Here is a 17,648-nt window from a genome sequence, read left to right on the forward strand (position 1 = left end):
AGCTATGGTTCCACAACCCCATGAGGCACAGTGAAACTGGCCTCGTCCTTGACAGCCGGGGGGCCCATCAGAGGGACAAGCATAAAGCTGTACTCCTTTGAAACTTGGGCAGTCTGGGGTTCTCTGGTAAGGCAAAACTCCGGTAGCACCTTGATATCATGGTTGTTGTTTCCACTCAATGGGGAACAGAAGACACAGATTAAAGGTCAAGGCAGGGGAAGCGTAAGAGGTAGAATTTGCTAAAACCTGTCCCGTAGTGGTTTTGCTAACTATCCCACGGTACTGGACAGGGGCGTGGTCAGAACATGTTTCTCCGACCAAGGAAATTATTAAGAACAAAATTACCCAGCGGATTCTTTTACCAGCCGGACCTTCAAAGGATTTTCGGTCCGTTTGACAGTCCACTGTAGAGGAATGTGGTCGGGGTGTGCCGCTTTAATTTGAGAGCGATGGATCCAGTGGCTCCGGCCGGCAACTTTCACAGCGGGCGGGGTGGACAGGATGATCGGATAGGGCCCAACCCAGCGTGCCTCTCAATTTGGGGAGGTGTGATGTTGCATCCAGATCCAATCTCCAGGTCCGAGTCCTTGGTCTGATGGTTCGACTGCAGAGGGCGGTTCCTTCCGGCTTTCTTTTACTAGGTTACGGATGGCTGGAAATGTACTTTGTAGAGCCTGCAAGGACTTAAGGAGATGTTGGTTTGAGATTTCCGCCCATTGTTCATCTCCCAGTTTTGGAGGCAAGGGAGGTGGTCTTCCAAATAGGATTTCAAAGGGGGGAATGCCTCTTACGTAAGGTATACGGCGTACTCTGAGGAGGGCAAAAGGAAGGAGGCCTACCCAGTTTTCGCCAGTTTCTGGAATTAATTTAGTCAAGGTTTCTTTTAGAGTTCTATTCATTCTTTCTACCTGCCCTGGACTTTGGGGGCGGTAGGCACAATGTAATTTCCAATTTATTTGTCAGCTTTTGGCCAACATTTTAGATATCTGGGCTATGAAAGCCGGGCCATTATCTGACCCCAAACCAACAATAATGCCAAATCAGGGAACCAATTCATTGAAGTAATTTCTTAGCCACTATCTGAGCTGACTCTGTTCTAGTGGAGAAAGCCTCTAACCATCCAGAGAAGGTGTCCACTAGTACGAGGAGATAATGATAGCCACAGGGTCCATGTTTCATCTCAGTGAAGTCAAGTTCCCATATTTCTCTGGGTATCTGTATGCGTAGTCACTGTCCTGAAAAATTAAACTTGGGAGATGGGTTAGTCTCAGCACAGGCTTTGCATCAGTCTCCTAGGCTTTGTACGATTTTATTAAGGTTTGGAATAAAATAGTCTCTTTGGGCCAGTTCAGACAACTTGGTTGCCCCTAGATGCGTGGAGCCAGGTCCGTCCTATAGCTTCTGGTATGAAGATGCGTCCATCCTCGAGGTGATACCAATGCTGGTCATCTCTTTCTGCCCTCAAGGTTTTTATCAGGCGTAGCTCCTCTTTGGTCTAAAACGGTTCCGTGGGGAGAAAGCGTGGAGGCAGCAGAGGCAAAATTTTAATCGGGAGAACATCTCTTTCTGCTGTGGCCTTTGCCGTTGCGTCAGCAAAGGCGTTTCCTTTCGCTCGGGGCAAGTCTGCCTTTTGGTGGCTCTTGCAGTGTATAATGGCCACCTTTTTAGGAAGCCATAAGGCTTCCTTCCAGTAGGGCCAGGATTTCTTTTTTAATTTCCTTCCCTCCTAATGTTAACGGTCCTCTTTCCTTATACAGAGCTCCATTAACATGGGCGGTGGCGAATGCATACCTGCTATCCGTGAAAATGTTCACCGTTTTTCCCTTTGCCCATCTGAGGGCCTGGGCTAGAGCCATCAGCTCTGCTCTTTGGGCAGAAGTGTCGTGCTCAAGGGCTTGGGCCCAGATAACCTGGTTCTGAGTCACTACAGCTGCACCTGCGTATCTGATCCCATCTTTGACAAAACTGCTGCCATCAGAGAACAGCTCGAAATCCACCTTTGACAGAGGTTGATCTCTTAAGTCCCCCCCTCAGTCCCGTAAGAGTACTCACAGTTTCCAAGCAATCGTGGTGTGGGGCCTCTGAGTCGTCATCAGGCAGCAACGTGGCTGGATTTAAAGCCTCTGCCTTCAGGAAAGTGATGCATGGAGGGTCTAGTAGCAATATCTGATCTTGGATGATTCGTGCATTGATCCATTGGTCTCGTGGGGAGTGCAGCAGGGATGCTACTGCGTGAGGTCCTATGATCTGAAGGTCTTGCCCAAGCGTTAGTTTGGAAGCTTCTTTAACCAGTGGCGGCAACAGCTCTGAGGCAACTGGGCCACCCGGTGGCAACAGAGTCCAGCCGCTTGGACAAGTAGGCTACAGGTCGTTTCCAGGGGCCCAAAGTTTGAGTAAGGACCCCTTTAGCAATTCCCCGGATCTCATGCACAAATAGTTGGAAGGGTTTGGTAATACCACGTAAAGCTAGCACTGGGGCTTGGGTGAGGGCGCTCTTGATCTGCTCAAAAGCGCTGTCTTCTTGTTCTCCCCAGACCATCTCAGTTCCTTCACCCCCAGTGGCGGAGTACAGGGGTTTTGCCATTTCAGCGAAACCCGGTATCCAGAGGCGGCAATACCCAGCAGCTCCTAGGAACTCCCTGATCTGCCTTTTAGTTGTGGGTTTAGGAATGTTGAGGATAGCTTGGAATCTTTCTGGCCCCAGTGATCGCTTGCCTGCATGCAGTTGGTAGCCCAAGTATATGACAGAGTGCAAGCAAATTTGCGCCTTCTTTGCGGAAACTTTATATCCCAGGACATCTAATTCCCTTAGCAGGTCCTCTGTAGCCTTTGTGCAGTTCTCTAAGGAGTCAGCAGCTAGGAGCAAGTCATCTACATATTGCAACAGTGCAACATCTGGGTGGCTCTCCCGGTAGGGGACCAAATCCCTTCGGAGAGCCTCATCAAAGAGTGGGGGGAGTTTTTAAACCCTTGGGGCAGTCGAGTCCAGGTTAACTGTCCATTGTAAGTTCCATCTGGGTCTGTCCATTCAAAGGCAAAAATAGGCTGACTGACCTTTGCAATCGGCAAAGCAAAGAATGCATCCTTTCAGTCCAGGACGGAGTAAAGGCAGTAATTTGGTGAGAGTTCACTCAGGAGAGTGCAGGGGTTGGGGACTGTAGGATGAATTGTCTCCACCCTTTTGTTAACTTCTCTGAGGTCTTGTACCGGCCTATATTCTGAAGTCCCAGGTTTTGGGACAGGAAGCAAGGGAGTATGGCGTGGCGGAATGGCATGGCATTAAGATCCCAGCTTCTCGCAAGCGGTTGATGTGTTTGGCAAGTCCCTCCCTCGCTTGCCGGCTGATGGGATATTGCCTCACCCGGACTGGGGTGGCGGTGGCAGCTAGCTGCATCACTAGCGGCGCTTGTTGAATGGCTAGTCCAGGGGGGTTGGTTTCAGCCCAAACTGTAGGAATTGTCTCTTTCCACTTTTCTATTAATGGAGACGCTTTCCGCTCTGGTTTTTCTAAGAGTAGATATTCCTCTGATATAGGGCAGGTAACTAGAATGGCGGGTGGCGGTAGGTTCAAGTCTATAGAATTTCCGGTAAAGGAAATTTGGGCTTTAAGCTTGTGCAACAGATCTCTCCCCAGAAGGGAATATGGGCAATCAGGTATGAGCACAAAGGAATGAGTAACAGTCCCTTCAGCTAGGTCAGTGATTCGGGCACGAGTCTGCAGGTAGCCTTGCGTTTGTCCTGTGGCTCCCGGAATGTATACCTTTTCTTTAATCACAGGTCCTAAGGGTTCTTTAAGACCCAGTGTCAACCAGGAATCTGGTTTCTTTCCCTTCTACGTTGAGGGTAACCACAGGCTCCTGGAGATTCAGGGAAAGAGGGGAGCTGTGGTGGCGTCATTGTTGCTGAGCGACCAGGATGGGAGGCTTTTTGTTGGGGCATTTATCTTTCCAATGTCCTTCTTTCTTACAATAAGCACATTGATTTTTTTTTCCAATGTTGCTCAGGGTCTTTTCTGGCCTCGGGGTTGAGGCCTTCCCTGTCCTTTGCTGTTGCCCGGGGGTTTTTCCCAGGCTCTACGAGGACTTTCCCTATTTCCTTCCCTTGCGTAACGGCAGAGCTGTCCCTGCTCTGAAAAACTTGCTGGGCTATTTCTACCAACTCTGAAATTAGCTTTCCTTCGAATCCTTCTAATTTTTGGAGCTTTTTGTGGAGGTCTGGGGCCGACTGAGAAACGAAAGCCATATTAATGGTTTTTTTGGTTCTCTATTGCCTCGGGGTCAATAGGAGAGTATAAGCGGTAAGCCTGGTAAAGCCTTTCTAGGACATTCATTCGGTCCCTGGACCGTGTCATGAATTTTTGTCAGATCGGTGGGCTTTCGTGCCGCTGCACGAAGCCCCTGTAACAGAATCTGGCGATACTGGAGTAGACGCTCCCTACCGTTATCTGCGTTAGGGTCCCACTGGGGCGGCGCGGAATGGAAAATGTGCTCGATTCTGTGAAGGTCTGTGGTAGGCATTCCATCTGGGCCGAGGACTGCTCTCGTGGCTTCCCGGGGCACTCCGGCCCTTTCCTTGAAGTCAGTTAAGACCTGCAAGAGTTGGTGACAATCTTCCCAAGTAGGTAAGTGGGTGGTGAAAATAGAGCTCAATAAGTCAATTAGGCCCTGGGGGTTTTCAGAGAAAGGCGGGTTCTGAGTTTTCCAGTTGTAGAGGTCCGTGGTGGAGAAAGGAGTGTAGACAACCATCAGGCGTGTTGGCCGCCTGTCTGTACCGGGAGCCAGAGCCATTTGCCTAAGAGGAAGGATGGGAACTGGGGCATCAGAGGACTGGTGTTCTCCTCTGTAGAGGGCTCCTGATCTGGTATGTGGGGGACTAGTCAAAGGGTCTCCTGCGGCTTTGGGTTCCTGGGGAGCTAGTGGAGTCTGGGGAGAAGGAAGTGGTCTCTGAGGATCGGATAACAAGTCCCTTCCTTCAGGTTATCTCCTGAAGCACTGGGTAAAGCCTCTTTGAAGGCTGAGTGATGGGAAGCAAGGGTTTGGAGTTTGGAGGAGAAGAGGAAGGGGAGTGGGAAAGGGAGATGCCAGATGACAGCTTTTGGCCCTGTTTCTGGCACTCTCTCAGCCAGGAAGGTGGGTCTTCTAGGTCGACCCAAGTCACAACATATGGCTCCTGGTTGGGATGAACATCATGACAAATCATGCGGACAGCATAAGCAAGGTTAAGATTATAGGAGCCCTCTGCAGGGGGCCAGTCAACCCCAGAGAATGTTGGCCAGTCCAGTTGGCAATATGTCCGCAGCCACGATGGCTTTAGGTTAAAGCCATAGTTCTTTCCTCTTTTTCTGAAACCAGAGAAGTTATTTAGGATCCATTTAAGGGGGGGGGGGGGGGGGGGCAAGGTGTGGACGAAGACTGACCCATGGCGGAGGTTAAACAGTGGGTCACACCAGAGATAATGATAGGTTAACAGGAAACGTTTAACAGGGCACACAGAGCACTGAACGTAGAACAAATGGTTGGGGTGATCAAGCCCGACCCAGAGGGTCCGAAGACCCAGAGGGTCCGGAGACCCAGACGGTCCGGAGACCCAGATGGTGCTGGGGACGTCTCCACCAGATACCAGCTAGGGGGAAGTTAAGCTGCGTCCAGCCTTCCCTCCTAGAATCAGATCTGTCCAGTAACAGAAAACAGAGAACAGAAAATAGAAAATAGGTGCCGCCTCGCGTACCTTGCTTAAGCCAGGTCTGAGAACGGAAGGCCGGGGCCGAGGAACGTCTCTCGGGAGCTCTCCCCTAGCTGTTCCGCTTCAGCCTCCGAATTTCGGGCGGTCATAGAATCTCGGTGGGACCTCCAAATGAAACACCAGACGCCGAATAGAAGCGAGGCAAGATTTTATTCACGGCTGGGCCAAACCTGATCTCCTGATCTTAAGGAGAAAAGTGCAGAGAATGGCCCCACACAAAGGTAGCAGTGAGCTTACATGGATTTTAGCAAGTCAGAGTACGTCATTATTTAGTTAACCAATTACAATTTACAGCATTTCACGGTAGCCAATTACATTGTGACACACAGACCGTTAGTTTTGGCGGGAACCTATCAATTTAAAGTTCTTTGTTCTAAGAGGGTTTAAAATCACCAATCATAGTTAGACACCTAAGATACCGTGGGACAGTGAGTTCATGACTTTCTACATGTTGGTCTTGCCTAGGCCAGATCTTGGTAGAAGGGGTGGGGAGCGTTTTGCAACCTAAGTTATCTACTTAGCAAGCAGGCGAAGTTACGGAAGCGAGATAGGGTGGTTAGTAATTTCCGATAACCCTAATAGGGAACTGCATAAGCTTTTATCTCAATTATTCATGAAAGGTGAGTTTAAGCCAGACTTATATACAGTAAGCTTTCTGATATCTTATAAGTCGACCTATTACACTACAACCCTGAAAACATCATGCTAAGTGAAAAAAGCCTATAACGAAAGCCCACATATTAGAAGACACCATTTATTTAAAATATACAGAACAGCTCCTATCAGTGATGTGGTACCATCAGGCTATTACAAAGTATTGGACAGGAGAGGGCTCCCCCAAGCAGCCTGTCATTGTGAAGGCCAAATTCTTCAACAGAAGAGCTGAAGAGAAGATCAAGGGGTAGGAATGGCTGTGTCCTGGCAGCTTGAAGCCCCACGGAGGGAGGTCTACTAAAAGGTAACAAGTGCTTTTCCAAAAAAAAAAAAAAAAAAAAAAAAATCTATTTTTGTCCCACATAAACCTAGGATTCTGCTAATGGGTACAGGGTTACTTTTTGGGGTAAAGGAAATGTTCTAAAATTGATTATGTTGACGGTTGCACAACTTATTGAATTGTATACTTTAAATGGGTGAATCATAAGGTATGTGACTTATATCTTAATAAAGCTCTCACATGTATTTTTAAAAAGCACGGGTAGAGGGGTAGGAAACAAAAGGGAAGCAGGAGTCTGGGGGTGATGGAAATATTCTAAATACCGATTATGGTGGTGATGGTTCCCGGGGTACACATTTGTCAAGCCTGATCAAAATGTGTGACGTAGGGGCGCCTGGGCGGTTCAGTCGGTTGAGCGGCCGACTTCGGCTCAGGTCATGATCTCGAGTTCATGGGTTCAAGTTCCACATCGGGCTCTGTGCTGACAGCTCACAGCCTGGAGCCTGCTTCAGATTCTGTGTCTCCCTCTCTCTCTGCCCCTCCCCTGCTCTTGCTCTGTCTCTCTCTCTCTCAAAAGATAAAATAAAACGTTTGGGGCGCCTGGGTGGCGCAGTCGGTTAAGCGTCCGACTTCAGCCAGGTCACGATCTCGCGGTCCGTGAGTTCGAGCCCCGAGTCGGGCTCTGGGCTGATGGCTCAGAGCCTGGAGCCTGTTTCCGATTCTGTGTCTCCCTCTCTCTCTGCCCCTCCCCCGTTCATGCTCTGTCTCTCTCTGTCCCAAAAATAAATAAACGTTGAAAAAAAAAAAAAAAGATAAAATAAAACGTTAGAAAAAAAATTTTTTTAGAAAAAAATTGTTTTAATGTGTTGTAAATTAATTTTCAATAAAGTTGATTTAAAAAACAAACAAACGGGTGGAGAAGGCCGGAAGGAGCAGTGCAGGAATCAAGACCATTACATGACAAAGGGCAGGTCCTCTCCAGTTGCCAGGGAAAACAATTCAGAGGGGACCTGGACTCCTCCCCTCCCCTCAGGAGCATTAGAATTCCTACCTCCTCATTAGACACCACAAGGGAAGCCAAAGGAATTGAAATGGAAAGCAGGGTCCCTCCACAGTGCCTGGCCTGGAGGAAATGAGGCTTCTAGACTTTGTGCAGATGGTGATGTGAAGACCCCGGGCTCAAAGTCTTGGAAAAGGAGGGGCACCGGCCTGTTAACATTCAAGTGCACTTTGTAGGCTCTCCTTTGTCTTACTTAGCCTTATAGGAGTCCTGGTAAAACATGCCTCACCCAGCTGGGTGCCTGTTCTCCTTCTAGGGGTCTCCATCTTGATCTAGACCTGAAGCTGCCAAAGGGTCTGACTACCCAGCACGATGCCTGGCATTCAGCGAAGCCTAGATTAGATACACGAGGTGGAGGGGGCAAACCCACCCACTCTCTAGAAGAAGTTTGAATTGGTCAAGAAGTGGGGCTGTCCCAACGCCTGCGCAGTGCTTGTCTTAGGCAGCCCCGCGTCCCGACCGCTCAGCCTCGCGTTCTTTTCCAGCTTCCACCTTCCCCTTCTGCTGCCCTGCCCCAGCCCGACGTGCCCTTCCTCGGGCGTACCTGAGCACAGGATGGAGTAGAAGCCCTCCTTCTGGAGCATGATCAGCAGGGAGCCCCAACCGAGGAGCACGGCAGAGAAGAAGAGGTTCTCCAGCATCGCGGTGCACGCCATCCACCAGCGCCTCCGGTACGCCTGCTGCAGCGTGGGGGCCATGCTGGCCGCGAGCCTGCACAGGAACACCGCGCTGAGCAAACGGACCCCCGGCGGCCCCGGGGAAGGGTCTCGCATCCCGGTGGCTCCTGAGACCCCTCGAGCCTGCCCGCGAAGGTCCCAGGGCCCTGGGCTTCCCGGCGGGTGCCTCCGACCTGGCTCTGGGCGCACTGGCAGTGCCAGGGGCTCACGCGGCGCTGCGCTCCCGCCGGGCCACTATCGGAAACAAGGAAGGTCCTGTCTGAGCGCAACAGATTCCTGGCGCGCTGCCGGGCTCTTCCAGCCAGGCCAGAACGCTCAGAGCGCGGCTCCCCGGGCCCAAACCCGCACTTCCCCAAGTCCCCAAAGGTCAGCAAGGGGCAGGGCGCGCTCTGAAGCCACTGCTGGCCAGCATCCGGCCGCCCGCGCCAGGAAGGACCCCCAGAAGCAAGCAGGAGGAGGAAGGGGAAGTCTGGGACTAGCCTGAGACACCCCCCCCCCATTCCTGCTGCCCCAGTAAGACCACTCCTCTCCTCTGGGGCCCGGCCCCCGCTGGCCCTCCGCCCTCCGCCTCTCCGCACCAGGCGCCCGGTGTCCCCAGCGTCCCTCGATCCAGGCAGACAGCTGCCACGTGGAAGGAGACCCGGGGCGGGCCCTCCGGCGGGCCCGGCGCCCCTCACTCACTCGGCAGGGCGCGGGCCACCACGCGGCGCGCATCCGAGCCAGCCCGCGCTCTCGGGTCGGGGAAGGGTGCTCGCGCTCCGGCAGGAAGTCCCGCGGCCGCAGACTTTATAAGGGCCGAGCTCCCCGAGGGCGGGCGGCGGGCGGGTGTGTTTACCAGAGGGAGGGAAGGAGCCCGAGCTCCCCCCGCCGCGGCCGCGGCCGCCGCCACCACCGTGGGAGGAGACGGGACACGGGCGGCGCGGGGGTGGGGAGCGGCAGGGGGGAGACGGATGCCGCGGAGAGCAGAGGGACGGGGAAGGGCAAAGGGGGGAAGGGCGCGAGGGAGGGGCGGAAGGCACCAGCCGCGGCTCCCGGGGCCTCAGTACCCTCATCTGTGAAATGGGGCTCTGGGTTCCGGCGCGCCCGCAGGTCGGTTCAAACTCCGACAAGAGTGTTGCTCCAAACTGAGGAAGTGCAGCCGAGGGGGCCGAGAGGAAGAGGAGTACCCGAGGGGCCGGAGGAAAGGGAGGGAGGGACGCGCTTGGAGAGACGCGACAGCGAGCCGCGGGAGACCCCACGGGCTCGGGGGAGGGAGCGGGTTTTTTCTTGGGGAGCCTGGGAGTGTCGGTGGGAGCCGGCCCGTGGGGCTCTCGGCGGACCCGCAGCCGGGGACCCCCTAACCACACCCGCCGCTCACCTCTGGTGGGGGGGAGCGCGCCTCCCGCGGCCGCGGACGCCTCCGGGAGCGCAGCGCCTTCGCGGCGCGTCCACGCTCTGCGGCCGTGGTCGCGCGGGCCCAGCTGCGAACCGCACGGGCTATCGGACTTCTCTGCGCGCCGGGGCCGGGCCGCCTCGGGGACTCAGCGCCGCAGTCTGGTGTTCTTGCCTCCTCTGCCCCCTCGGAAGAAGTCGGGGAGCGGGGAACCCGCCGGGCACCCCCGATCCGCGAGACGGGGCATAGGCGGAGCGGATCCACGGAGTTAATACTTGTATTTACACCCGTCCCGGGCTGCGCCCCGAGGTGGGGGCGGGGGCTCCCTTCCCTTCCCCTCCCCCTAGGTCTAGTTTCACGCGCACGTGACTCGCCCTCTGGTCCCCAGATACTCCCCCGCAGCACACGCCCCAGCACAAAGAATTCCCACCCCCACCCCCTCCCTCTCCCTCGGGCCCCCCAGACGAATTGGGCAGCGCCCTCTGTATCCTTGGTCAAAACAGAGAACGACTCAGCTGGAGCCGACTGGCCCCGATGCAGGGCCGGCTTGGGTGGGGTTTTGAACTGTGCAGTTGGGAGTAGTGTTTTCTGAGAAGCAGAATGACATGGGTTTCCTTAGAGTTAGTCAGCTGGAGGTCTGCATCTGGACTTTGAAAGTGACTGGCCTGGCTTAACTTGGGCAAGTTGTTTAAACTCCCTGAGCCTCGGTTTCCTTCTTTGTAAATTAGGATAAGGGGGGCGGGGGGGGCGGTGAAGGACGACAGAGTTAAGGGTTATGATGCAAGTCAAATGCTGAGCCCGGCGCTCAGCGTGGGGTACGTGCAACAAGTGTTGATTGTTGTTACTGCTATCGCTATTATTATTTCAGAAGACCTGGGAATAGGATGCTTCCAGACACTTACTGATTCCTGGAAAATCTCTCCACCTCCCTGGGCCTCAGTTTCCTCATCTGTGAAATAGAGGGGAGGTGTGGGTTAATGAGGTGAAGCAAAGGCCAGTCAATACTGATGTGAACTTAGTACAGCGTGTTGAGAGTGGTAGTGGTGATATCCACAAAGCTCCGGAGCCATGTGAGCGACTGGCCACGAAGACCTCAAGACCAGGGGATCCCTTAATGGCCAAGCCACCAAGCCAAGAGAGGGAACTCACATCTGCTGAGTGGCTACTAAACTCTGGGCGCTTTCCAAACAAAAACCATTAAACCCTCAAAACATCATGGTCTCATTTCAACCCCACAGGGGTTGGGAGAAGGCTGGCGGCTGGAACAAGGTAGGTGGAGGCAAGATGTGAAGTCAGATCTTCGGGCTTTTAAGTGTGGCCCTTTCCATCCCTCTAGGCCAGAAGCAACAGCAACAGCAAGAGCAAAGGCTTAGCAGTGAAAAGGGCACAAGGAGTTCTCTCTGGCAGGAGCGGGGTGGCAGGCTCTGATGGTTTCACCTTTTAAAATTCATTAGTGACTTGCAGAACTTCCCGATCAAGGTCAAACACCTTAGCTTAGCCTAGAATAAGGGTTCTAACCTGAGACAGTCACAGATCCCTTTGAGAATGCAATATGCAATGTTTTGAGCGCACTCCCTGTGAAAATGCATGTGTGACCAGGGACACATACACACATTCAAATTTCAGGGCTTTATGGACCTCTTCTGTGGGCGTTAGGGGTCCATGGGCCCCCACGACTTTAAAGCTTGCCCTTCTTGATCCCTGACACCGGTCCATGTTTTCCCCTCATGGACTCTCAGCTCCGAGAGGGGGAGGGCCTGGCCGGCTGTGCTCACTGCTGTATCCCCAGCACCTAGAACAGCACCTGCACCTAAGAGGAACTCAGCAAGCACCTGTGGAGGGAAGTGTGAGGCCAGCTGGTTTCATACCTCCTTGCCTTTGCACCTGCTTCTCCTTCTTGTGGGCATGACAGATTCCCTTCTTCATTTCCAACGTACTCATCCTTCACAACTCACCTCACGTTTTACCCTTTTCTGGAAGCCGTCTGGTCTGCTCAGCCGGGGGGGGGGGGGGCGGCGCAGGGGGCCCTGCCCATGTATCCCCCCAAAACACTAGTCTAACCTCCGCTGAAGCCCTCACACTGACCTAGACTCATTGGTGTAGCTGTCTGCCTCCTCCCCCCACAAGCTATAAATTTCTTGAGGGCAGGTGCCACGTGGTAGGTATGTGCCTGCCACCTATCCCAGCACCCGGCAGGTAAACGAGCCCCTGGTTAAATGTGCTGGATAAACGAAAGGGGGGTGGGTGGGAAATGAAGCTGAAAAAGTAAGCTGGGGTCAGTCTGGAATGACCTCTGTGAGGCCAAGGACTTTCAGTGTCGTGAGATGGGCGACAGGAACTCCGGGATTGCATTTTCTTGTCTTCTTTTCTTTTCTTTTCTTTAAGGATGGCGATTAGATGTGGTCGAGTTTGTGTGCCTAATGAATGGAGGATATACTGGAAAGGAGAGAGAACCTAGAACAGTTGAGAGGTCTTAAAGCGACTCTAATAGTTTAGATTTTTTTTTTTTAAATAGAAGGGAACAGATCTAAGACACACTTCCATATCAGAATTGATAGGATTTATCAGCCCCCTTCCTGTCCCCCAAAAGGAATCCCTTCCTAGACTCCGTTTCCCTGACACTACCCATGTCACATGGGCTCTCCTGCTGGCTGCCAGCTGCAGCCTGCTTCACAGCTGAGCGGACCAGAGTACCAGCTTCGGAGGCACACAGGCTGGGGTCCTGATCCTGGCTTTGCAGCAGACGAGCTGAGCAATTTTGCCCAAGGCACGCATGCTCCTGAGCCCCCCTCTCCTAGTCCGGTAAGTGCTGGAAATGACAGTATCCAGTTCAGTATGTAAGACATGATTTCTTCTAATAAGTAGTTATTATAAACTTTTGCACGAGGAATGTAAATAAAATGGTGCAGCTGCTTTGGAAAAACAGTTTGGCAGCTTCTGGCATCGTTAACATGGAGTTACCACGTGACCAGCAACTCCACTTTTAGGAATATACCCGAGAGAACCGAGAACATCCACAGACACAGAAATCTGGACACAAATGTTCATAACAGCATCATTCAGGATCGCCAGAAAGTGCAAACAACTCAGTGGCCCGTCAATTGAAGGATAAAACAAAATGTGTGTATACTAATATGCAATGTGGTCGTATTCGGTCACAAGGAATGAAGTACCAGTTGGTGCTGCTACCACAGGGAAGAACCTTGTAAGCATGCTGGGTGAGAGAAGGCCACATACTGTATGACTGCACTTATATGAAATGCCCAGATTAGGCAGAACCACTGAGACAGAAGTAGATTCGTGTGGTTGCCAGGAGCTGGGGGAGAGAAAGGTGGGAAGTGATTGCTAACGAGTATGAGTCTTCTTGGGGCAATGAAAATGTGCAATTAGATAGTAGAGACGGTTGTACAACTTTGTCAGTGTACTGGGCTCCACCGAATGTTACGCTTTAAAATAACTTATTTTTAAGATTACTTTAAAAACTTTTGGGAGGCGCCTGGGTGGCTCAGTCGGTTAAGCATCCGACTTCGGTTCAAGTCATGAGCTCGCGGTTCGTGAGTTCGAGCCCCGCATCGGGCTCTGTGTTGACAGCCCGGAGCCTGGAGCCTGCTTCGGATTCTTTGTCTCCCTCTCTCTCTGCTCCTCCCCCACTCGTGCTCTCTGTCTCTCAAAAATGAATGAACGTTAAAAAAAAAAAAATGGAAACAAAATTTTTTTAATCTTAAAATAAAAAGGGCGCCTGGCTGGCTCAGTTGGTGGAGCATGGGACTCTTGATCTTGAGATTTTAAGTTCGAGCCCCATTGGGTGTAGAGATTACTTAAAGAATAAAATAATAAGTGCTCGATAATGACCATAAATGACCTTCCTCTTCCCTAACTTGCTCCTGCTCCGTTGCTGCCTGTGTGGGTAAAAGCGCTACCCTCCACCTGGTTGCTTAAGCCACAGAACTGGAGTTACCCGACTTTGCTCCCAGCCTCACCTTCCGCATCCAACCCGTCTAGAGAGCCTGTGGGTCCTACCTCTAAAGACCTCTGGTCTCCATCCACTGCCATCCCAAAGCCCAGGTCATCAGCAGCTGCCACCAGCAGCCCTTTCAACCTGGGCTTTCTTTCTCTCTCTTCTTTAAGATTTTAAGTAATCTCTACACCCAAGGTGGGGCTCAAACAGCGTCCAGATGGAGAGTTGCAGGCCCCACTGACTGAGCCAGCCAGGCGTCCCTCTCAACCTGGCCTTTCTGAGTCCACCTGTGCACGTGACCCCACCATCCAATCAGAACGATCTACTGGAAACGCAGATTTGGGAGCACTGGGTGGCTCAGTCAGTTAAGTGTCCAACTTTGTGTCAGGAACTCACGGCTCCTGAGTTCAAGTCCCGCGTTGGGCTCTGTGCTGACAGCTCCGGAGCCTGGAACCTCCTTTGGATTCTGTGTCTCTGTCTCTTTGTCCCCCCCGCACCCCCCCCGCCCCATCAAAAGTAAATAAACATTAAAAAAAAAACAAAAACATTTGAGCAGACCTCTCCCCTTGCCAAGTTTCCCATGACCCCTGGACAAATACACAAACTCCCATCAACACCCTCAAGTCCATCTGGGCCCCAACCTCCCTCTGGCCTCTCTCTTCTTATGCTTTCACCATGGTGACCTCTTCATGCCCACGAGTACCCCCATGTTCTCCCACCTCCAGTTCCTCCTGGGCCTGGAACATTCCCCAGCTCTGGCTATCTAATTCTTCAGATTATGATTTCACGGTCACTTCCTTGGGGATGGCACCCTTTGCGTGATTCCAACGATAAATTCCCTTGCTATGTGATCAATGTGATAACTGAGCTTCCTTTTGATGAAACTCATCAAGTTGTGTCTATTTTGTCTGATGGACTGTATGTGCCAGAGGGCAGGGATCCGTGCCCACCTTCCTCACCACCACCCTCCTGCCACTTAGCACGGAACCCACTGCGTACACGCTCCCTGCCTGGCAATTTCCTACTCATCCTTCAGATCTCACTTACCCACCATGTTCTGGGAGACAGCCTTCTCTGAGCACCCAGACTTGGGGGCACATTCCTTTACATAGGCCCACAGCCTCGCACTTATCACAACTGCAAAAGCAACTGGTTTTACCACACCTTCCCGTTAAATTTTTTGTCTTTCTCTTTGCCCCAGCAGTTAAAACAGTACTCGTCACAACATTCCCTTCAGGTCAGCCCACAAAAATTTTTATGATGATCCCTAAAATTGTATGCAAAATTCTATGTGCATGTACATTTTTCTAAAGAATAATGGCTCCAATAATGTGTTGGAGTTTCATGGGGGTCCAAAACCTGAAAGAAGTTAAGAACCTTCCCGTGGGAGGGGTGCTTATGTGGCTCACTTGGTTAAGTGTCCAATTCTTGATTTCAGCTCAGGTCATGAGCTCAGGGTTTGAGAGATCATGCCCTACATTGGGCTCTGCATTGACAGTGTGAAGCCTGCTTGGGATTCTCTCTCCCTCTCTCTCTGTCCCTCCTTGGCTCTATCAAAACATAAACATAAAAAAAGAAAAAAAGAACTGTCCCCAGGAGCTGAAGACTCTTTCCTTCAAAACAGCACTGGTTTGAAGGAGACTTCTAGTATGCAAAGCCATCCCCACTCGGATACAGGTTCCAAGAGGGCAAGGATCTTTATCTGTTTGGTTCACTGATGTGTCCCAAATGCCTGGAATGTTGCCTGGCCCATGCCAGGTATAGGTGTAGAAAGACCATAGTCTCAGACAAATTGTAATAGTTGTGAGAACTGTACATGTATTGGTTAGCTATTGCTACATAACAAATTACCCCAAAACTTAATGGCTTAAAACATTTAGTATCTTGGTTTCTCCAGGTAGGAGTCAGGGTGCAGCTTAGAGGGGTCCTCTGCTTCAGAGTCTCTCACAAAGCTGTGAAGGATCAGCCAGGGCTGTGGTCATCTGAAAGCTCGACTGGAGGAACGTCTGCTTCTGAGCTCACTTGTGTGGTTGTCAGCAGGATTCAGTTCCTCTCCAGCCGGAGGGTGCCCTCTGTTCCTTACCACATGGGTCTCCATGGGGGCAGTTACAAGATGAAGCTTGCTTCACCATAGTAAGCAAGAAGAGAGAGAGAGAGAGAATAAGAAGGCCACTACAATCTTTTGTACCTTGACCTCTGAAATGGCACCTGTGCTGTGCTCTGTTTGTTAGAAGCAAGTATGTAGGTCTGGTGCACACTCAAGGGAAGCAGACTGTACCAGGAATGAGTAGCAACAGGCAAGACCATCGGCCGGCCTGCCTATTCCAGGACATTTCCGTGTTTTAGCAGCCGGCTCATCTGAAAACCCAGAAGAAGGCACAGACCAACGCCTATGGGTCAAGCAGATGATGAGAAGGGAAGAAAATTAGTGGGAATTTTGCTGCCCATCTTCCAGCAGATTGCCACCAAGCATGGATGTAGGCTGACTTGTGAGAGCTTCTGAACTTTCAAAAGAAGGCAAAGCCCAGACTTTCATGAGACGTTTCCTGATTGTAAAACTGTGATAATCTAGCAAAAATACATGAGGATTAGGAGTTCCTGACTTTTCTCTATGGCAGAAAGAGCCTAACCCATCCCCCCACCCTTTGTATGTTTGTTACCTCTCTCTTGTCCCCACCCTCCTGCCCCCATCCCGCCTCCCCCACCATTTGCGAGGGCAGGGTCCAAGCAAATTCACTTTGGACCCTTCCTATAGCTCTTTGCATGTCGCAGCAACAGTCAATATTGTTGAATGAAATTAGAAATTGCTGACCTGTATCTCTTTAAGGAGTGTCCCCCCCGCCACCCCAATCCTAGAGGGGTGGTTAAAAGTGGGCTCTGTTATCTGAATAAGCTGGGATCCTGGCTCTGTCACTTGCTTGTTTTATGACCTTCAGCAAGTTACTAACTCTTCAGACTTCAACTTCTTCATCTAGAAAGTGAGAATAACGGGGGCACCTGGGTGGCTCAGTCAGCTGAGCGTTGGACTTCAGCTCAGGTCATGCTCACAGCTCATGGGTTCAAGCCCCGTCTCAGGCTCTGTGCTGACAGCTCAGAGCCTGGAGCCTACTTCTGATTTTCTCTCTCAATCTGCCCCTCTCCTGCTCATGCTCTCTCTCTCAAAAACAAACATTCTAAAAAAGAAAAGCAATAAAGTGAGAACTGTACCTGCTTCTGAGTTGTTATAAGGATTAACTGAAACAGTAGACTTATTAATACACCACTGCCACTCACGAGCTATCCTTACTGGCTCCCTGGTACCTCTCCCCTTAATCCATTATCTACCATCATCTTGCATTTCCCACCCAGCTGGCAGCTGGAGAGAGCCTCTGAAATGCCAATCTGTCACTTTCACTGCCAGGGTTTACATCTTTCAACAGTTTGCTTATGCCCTTAGTAGGAGAAAATCCAAAGTCCTTAACACAGCTTCTCAGGCTCTTACAGCGCTGTGCCTGTCCAGCGCTGCGCCCCCTCCCCCCGTCTCATCTCTCACCACTACCTCCCTTCACACTCAGCGTCCCAGGCCTGCTGAAGCGGTCTCTGGAACGCTCCACACTTTCTGCCACTGCAAAGCCTTTGTAAGTACCATTCCCTCCAGCTGGAACCTCTTCTCTCCACTCCTACCACCTCTGTGATGTTCCCGCTATGCACTATCGGAATTTGCGATGTTCCTTGCTAAACCTGAGGGCAAGCACAAGATCTTTCTCCGGGCTCCCCTCTCCCTAGCACAACGCGAGCACAGAGGAGGCTAAGAATAGGCATTTGTGGAATTGTCCACAGCCGTGCTGATCCTGCGGGCAGACAGCGCCACCTGTTGGCCCAAGCTTGCACTTCAGTACCTAGGGAGAAGCCTTCACCTTCCGTTC

General features: G+C 51.8%; 1 protein-coding gene across 16 annotated transcripts in view; it reads right to left on the reverse strand.

The window, feature by feature from the left end:
• The window catches only part of SLC43A1 (solute carrier family 43 member 1), a 33,446-nt gene extending 23,354 nt beyond the window's left edge, over positions 1-10,092 (reverse strand). For 2 of the 16 annotated variants that reach the window (XR_003972148.1, XM_030330988.1), the window contains exons 1-2: positions 9,095-9,168; positions 8,281-8,447 (exon numbers count right to left, since the gene is read on the reverse strand). Coding sequence is in view for 9 of the 16 variants with exons in the window: in XM_030330988.1 (XP_030186848.1) it covers positions 8,281-8,434 (154 nt within the window). In the remaining 7 variants the exon portion in view is untranslated. Of the gene's footprint in view, positions 1-345; positions 4,590-5,727; positions 6,849-6,999; positions 7,136-8,280; positions 8,448-8,586; positions 8,774-8,991; positions 9,069-9,094; positions 9,190-9,770 lie in introns of those variants that run through there. The other 14 variants (XM_030330980.1, XM_030330979.1, XM_030330978.1 and 11 more) reach the window with 14 other exon arrangements.
• Positions 10,093-17,648: the final 7,556 nt, after the last annotated feature.

The sequence above is a fragment of the Lynx canadensis genome, chromosome D1, assembly GCF_007474595.2.
Source record: "Lynx canadensis isolate LIC74 chromosome D1, mLynCan4.pri.v2, whole genome shotgun sequence".
NCBI lineage: Eukaryota > Metazoa > Chordata > Mammalia > Carnivora > Felidae > Lynx > Lynx canadensis.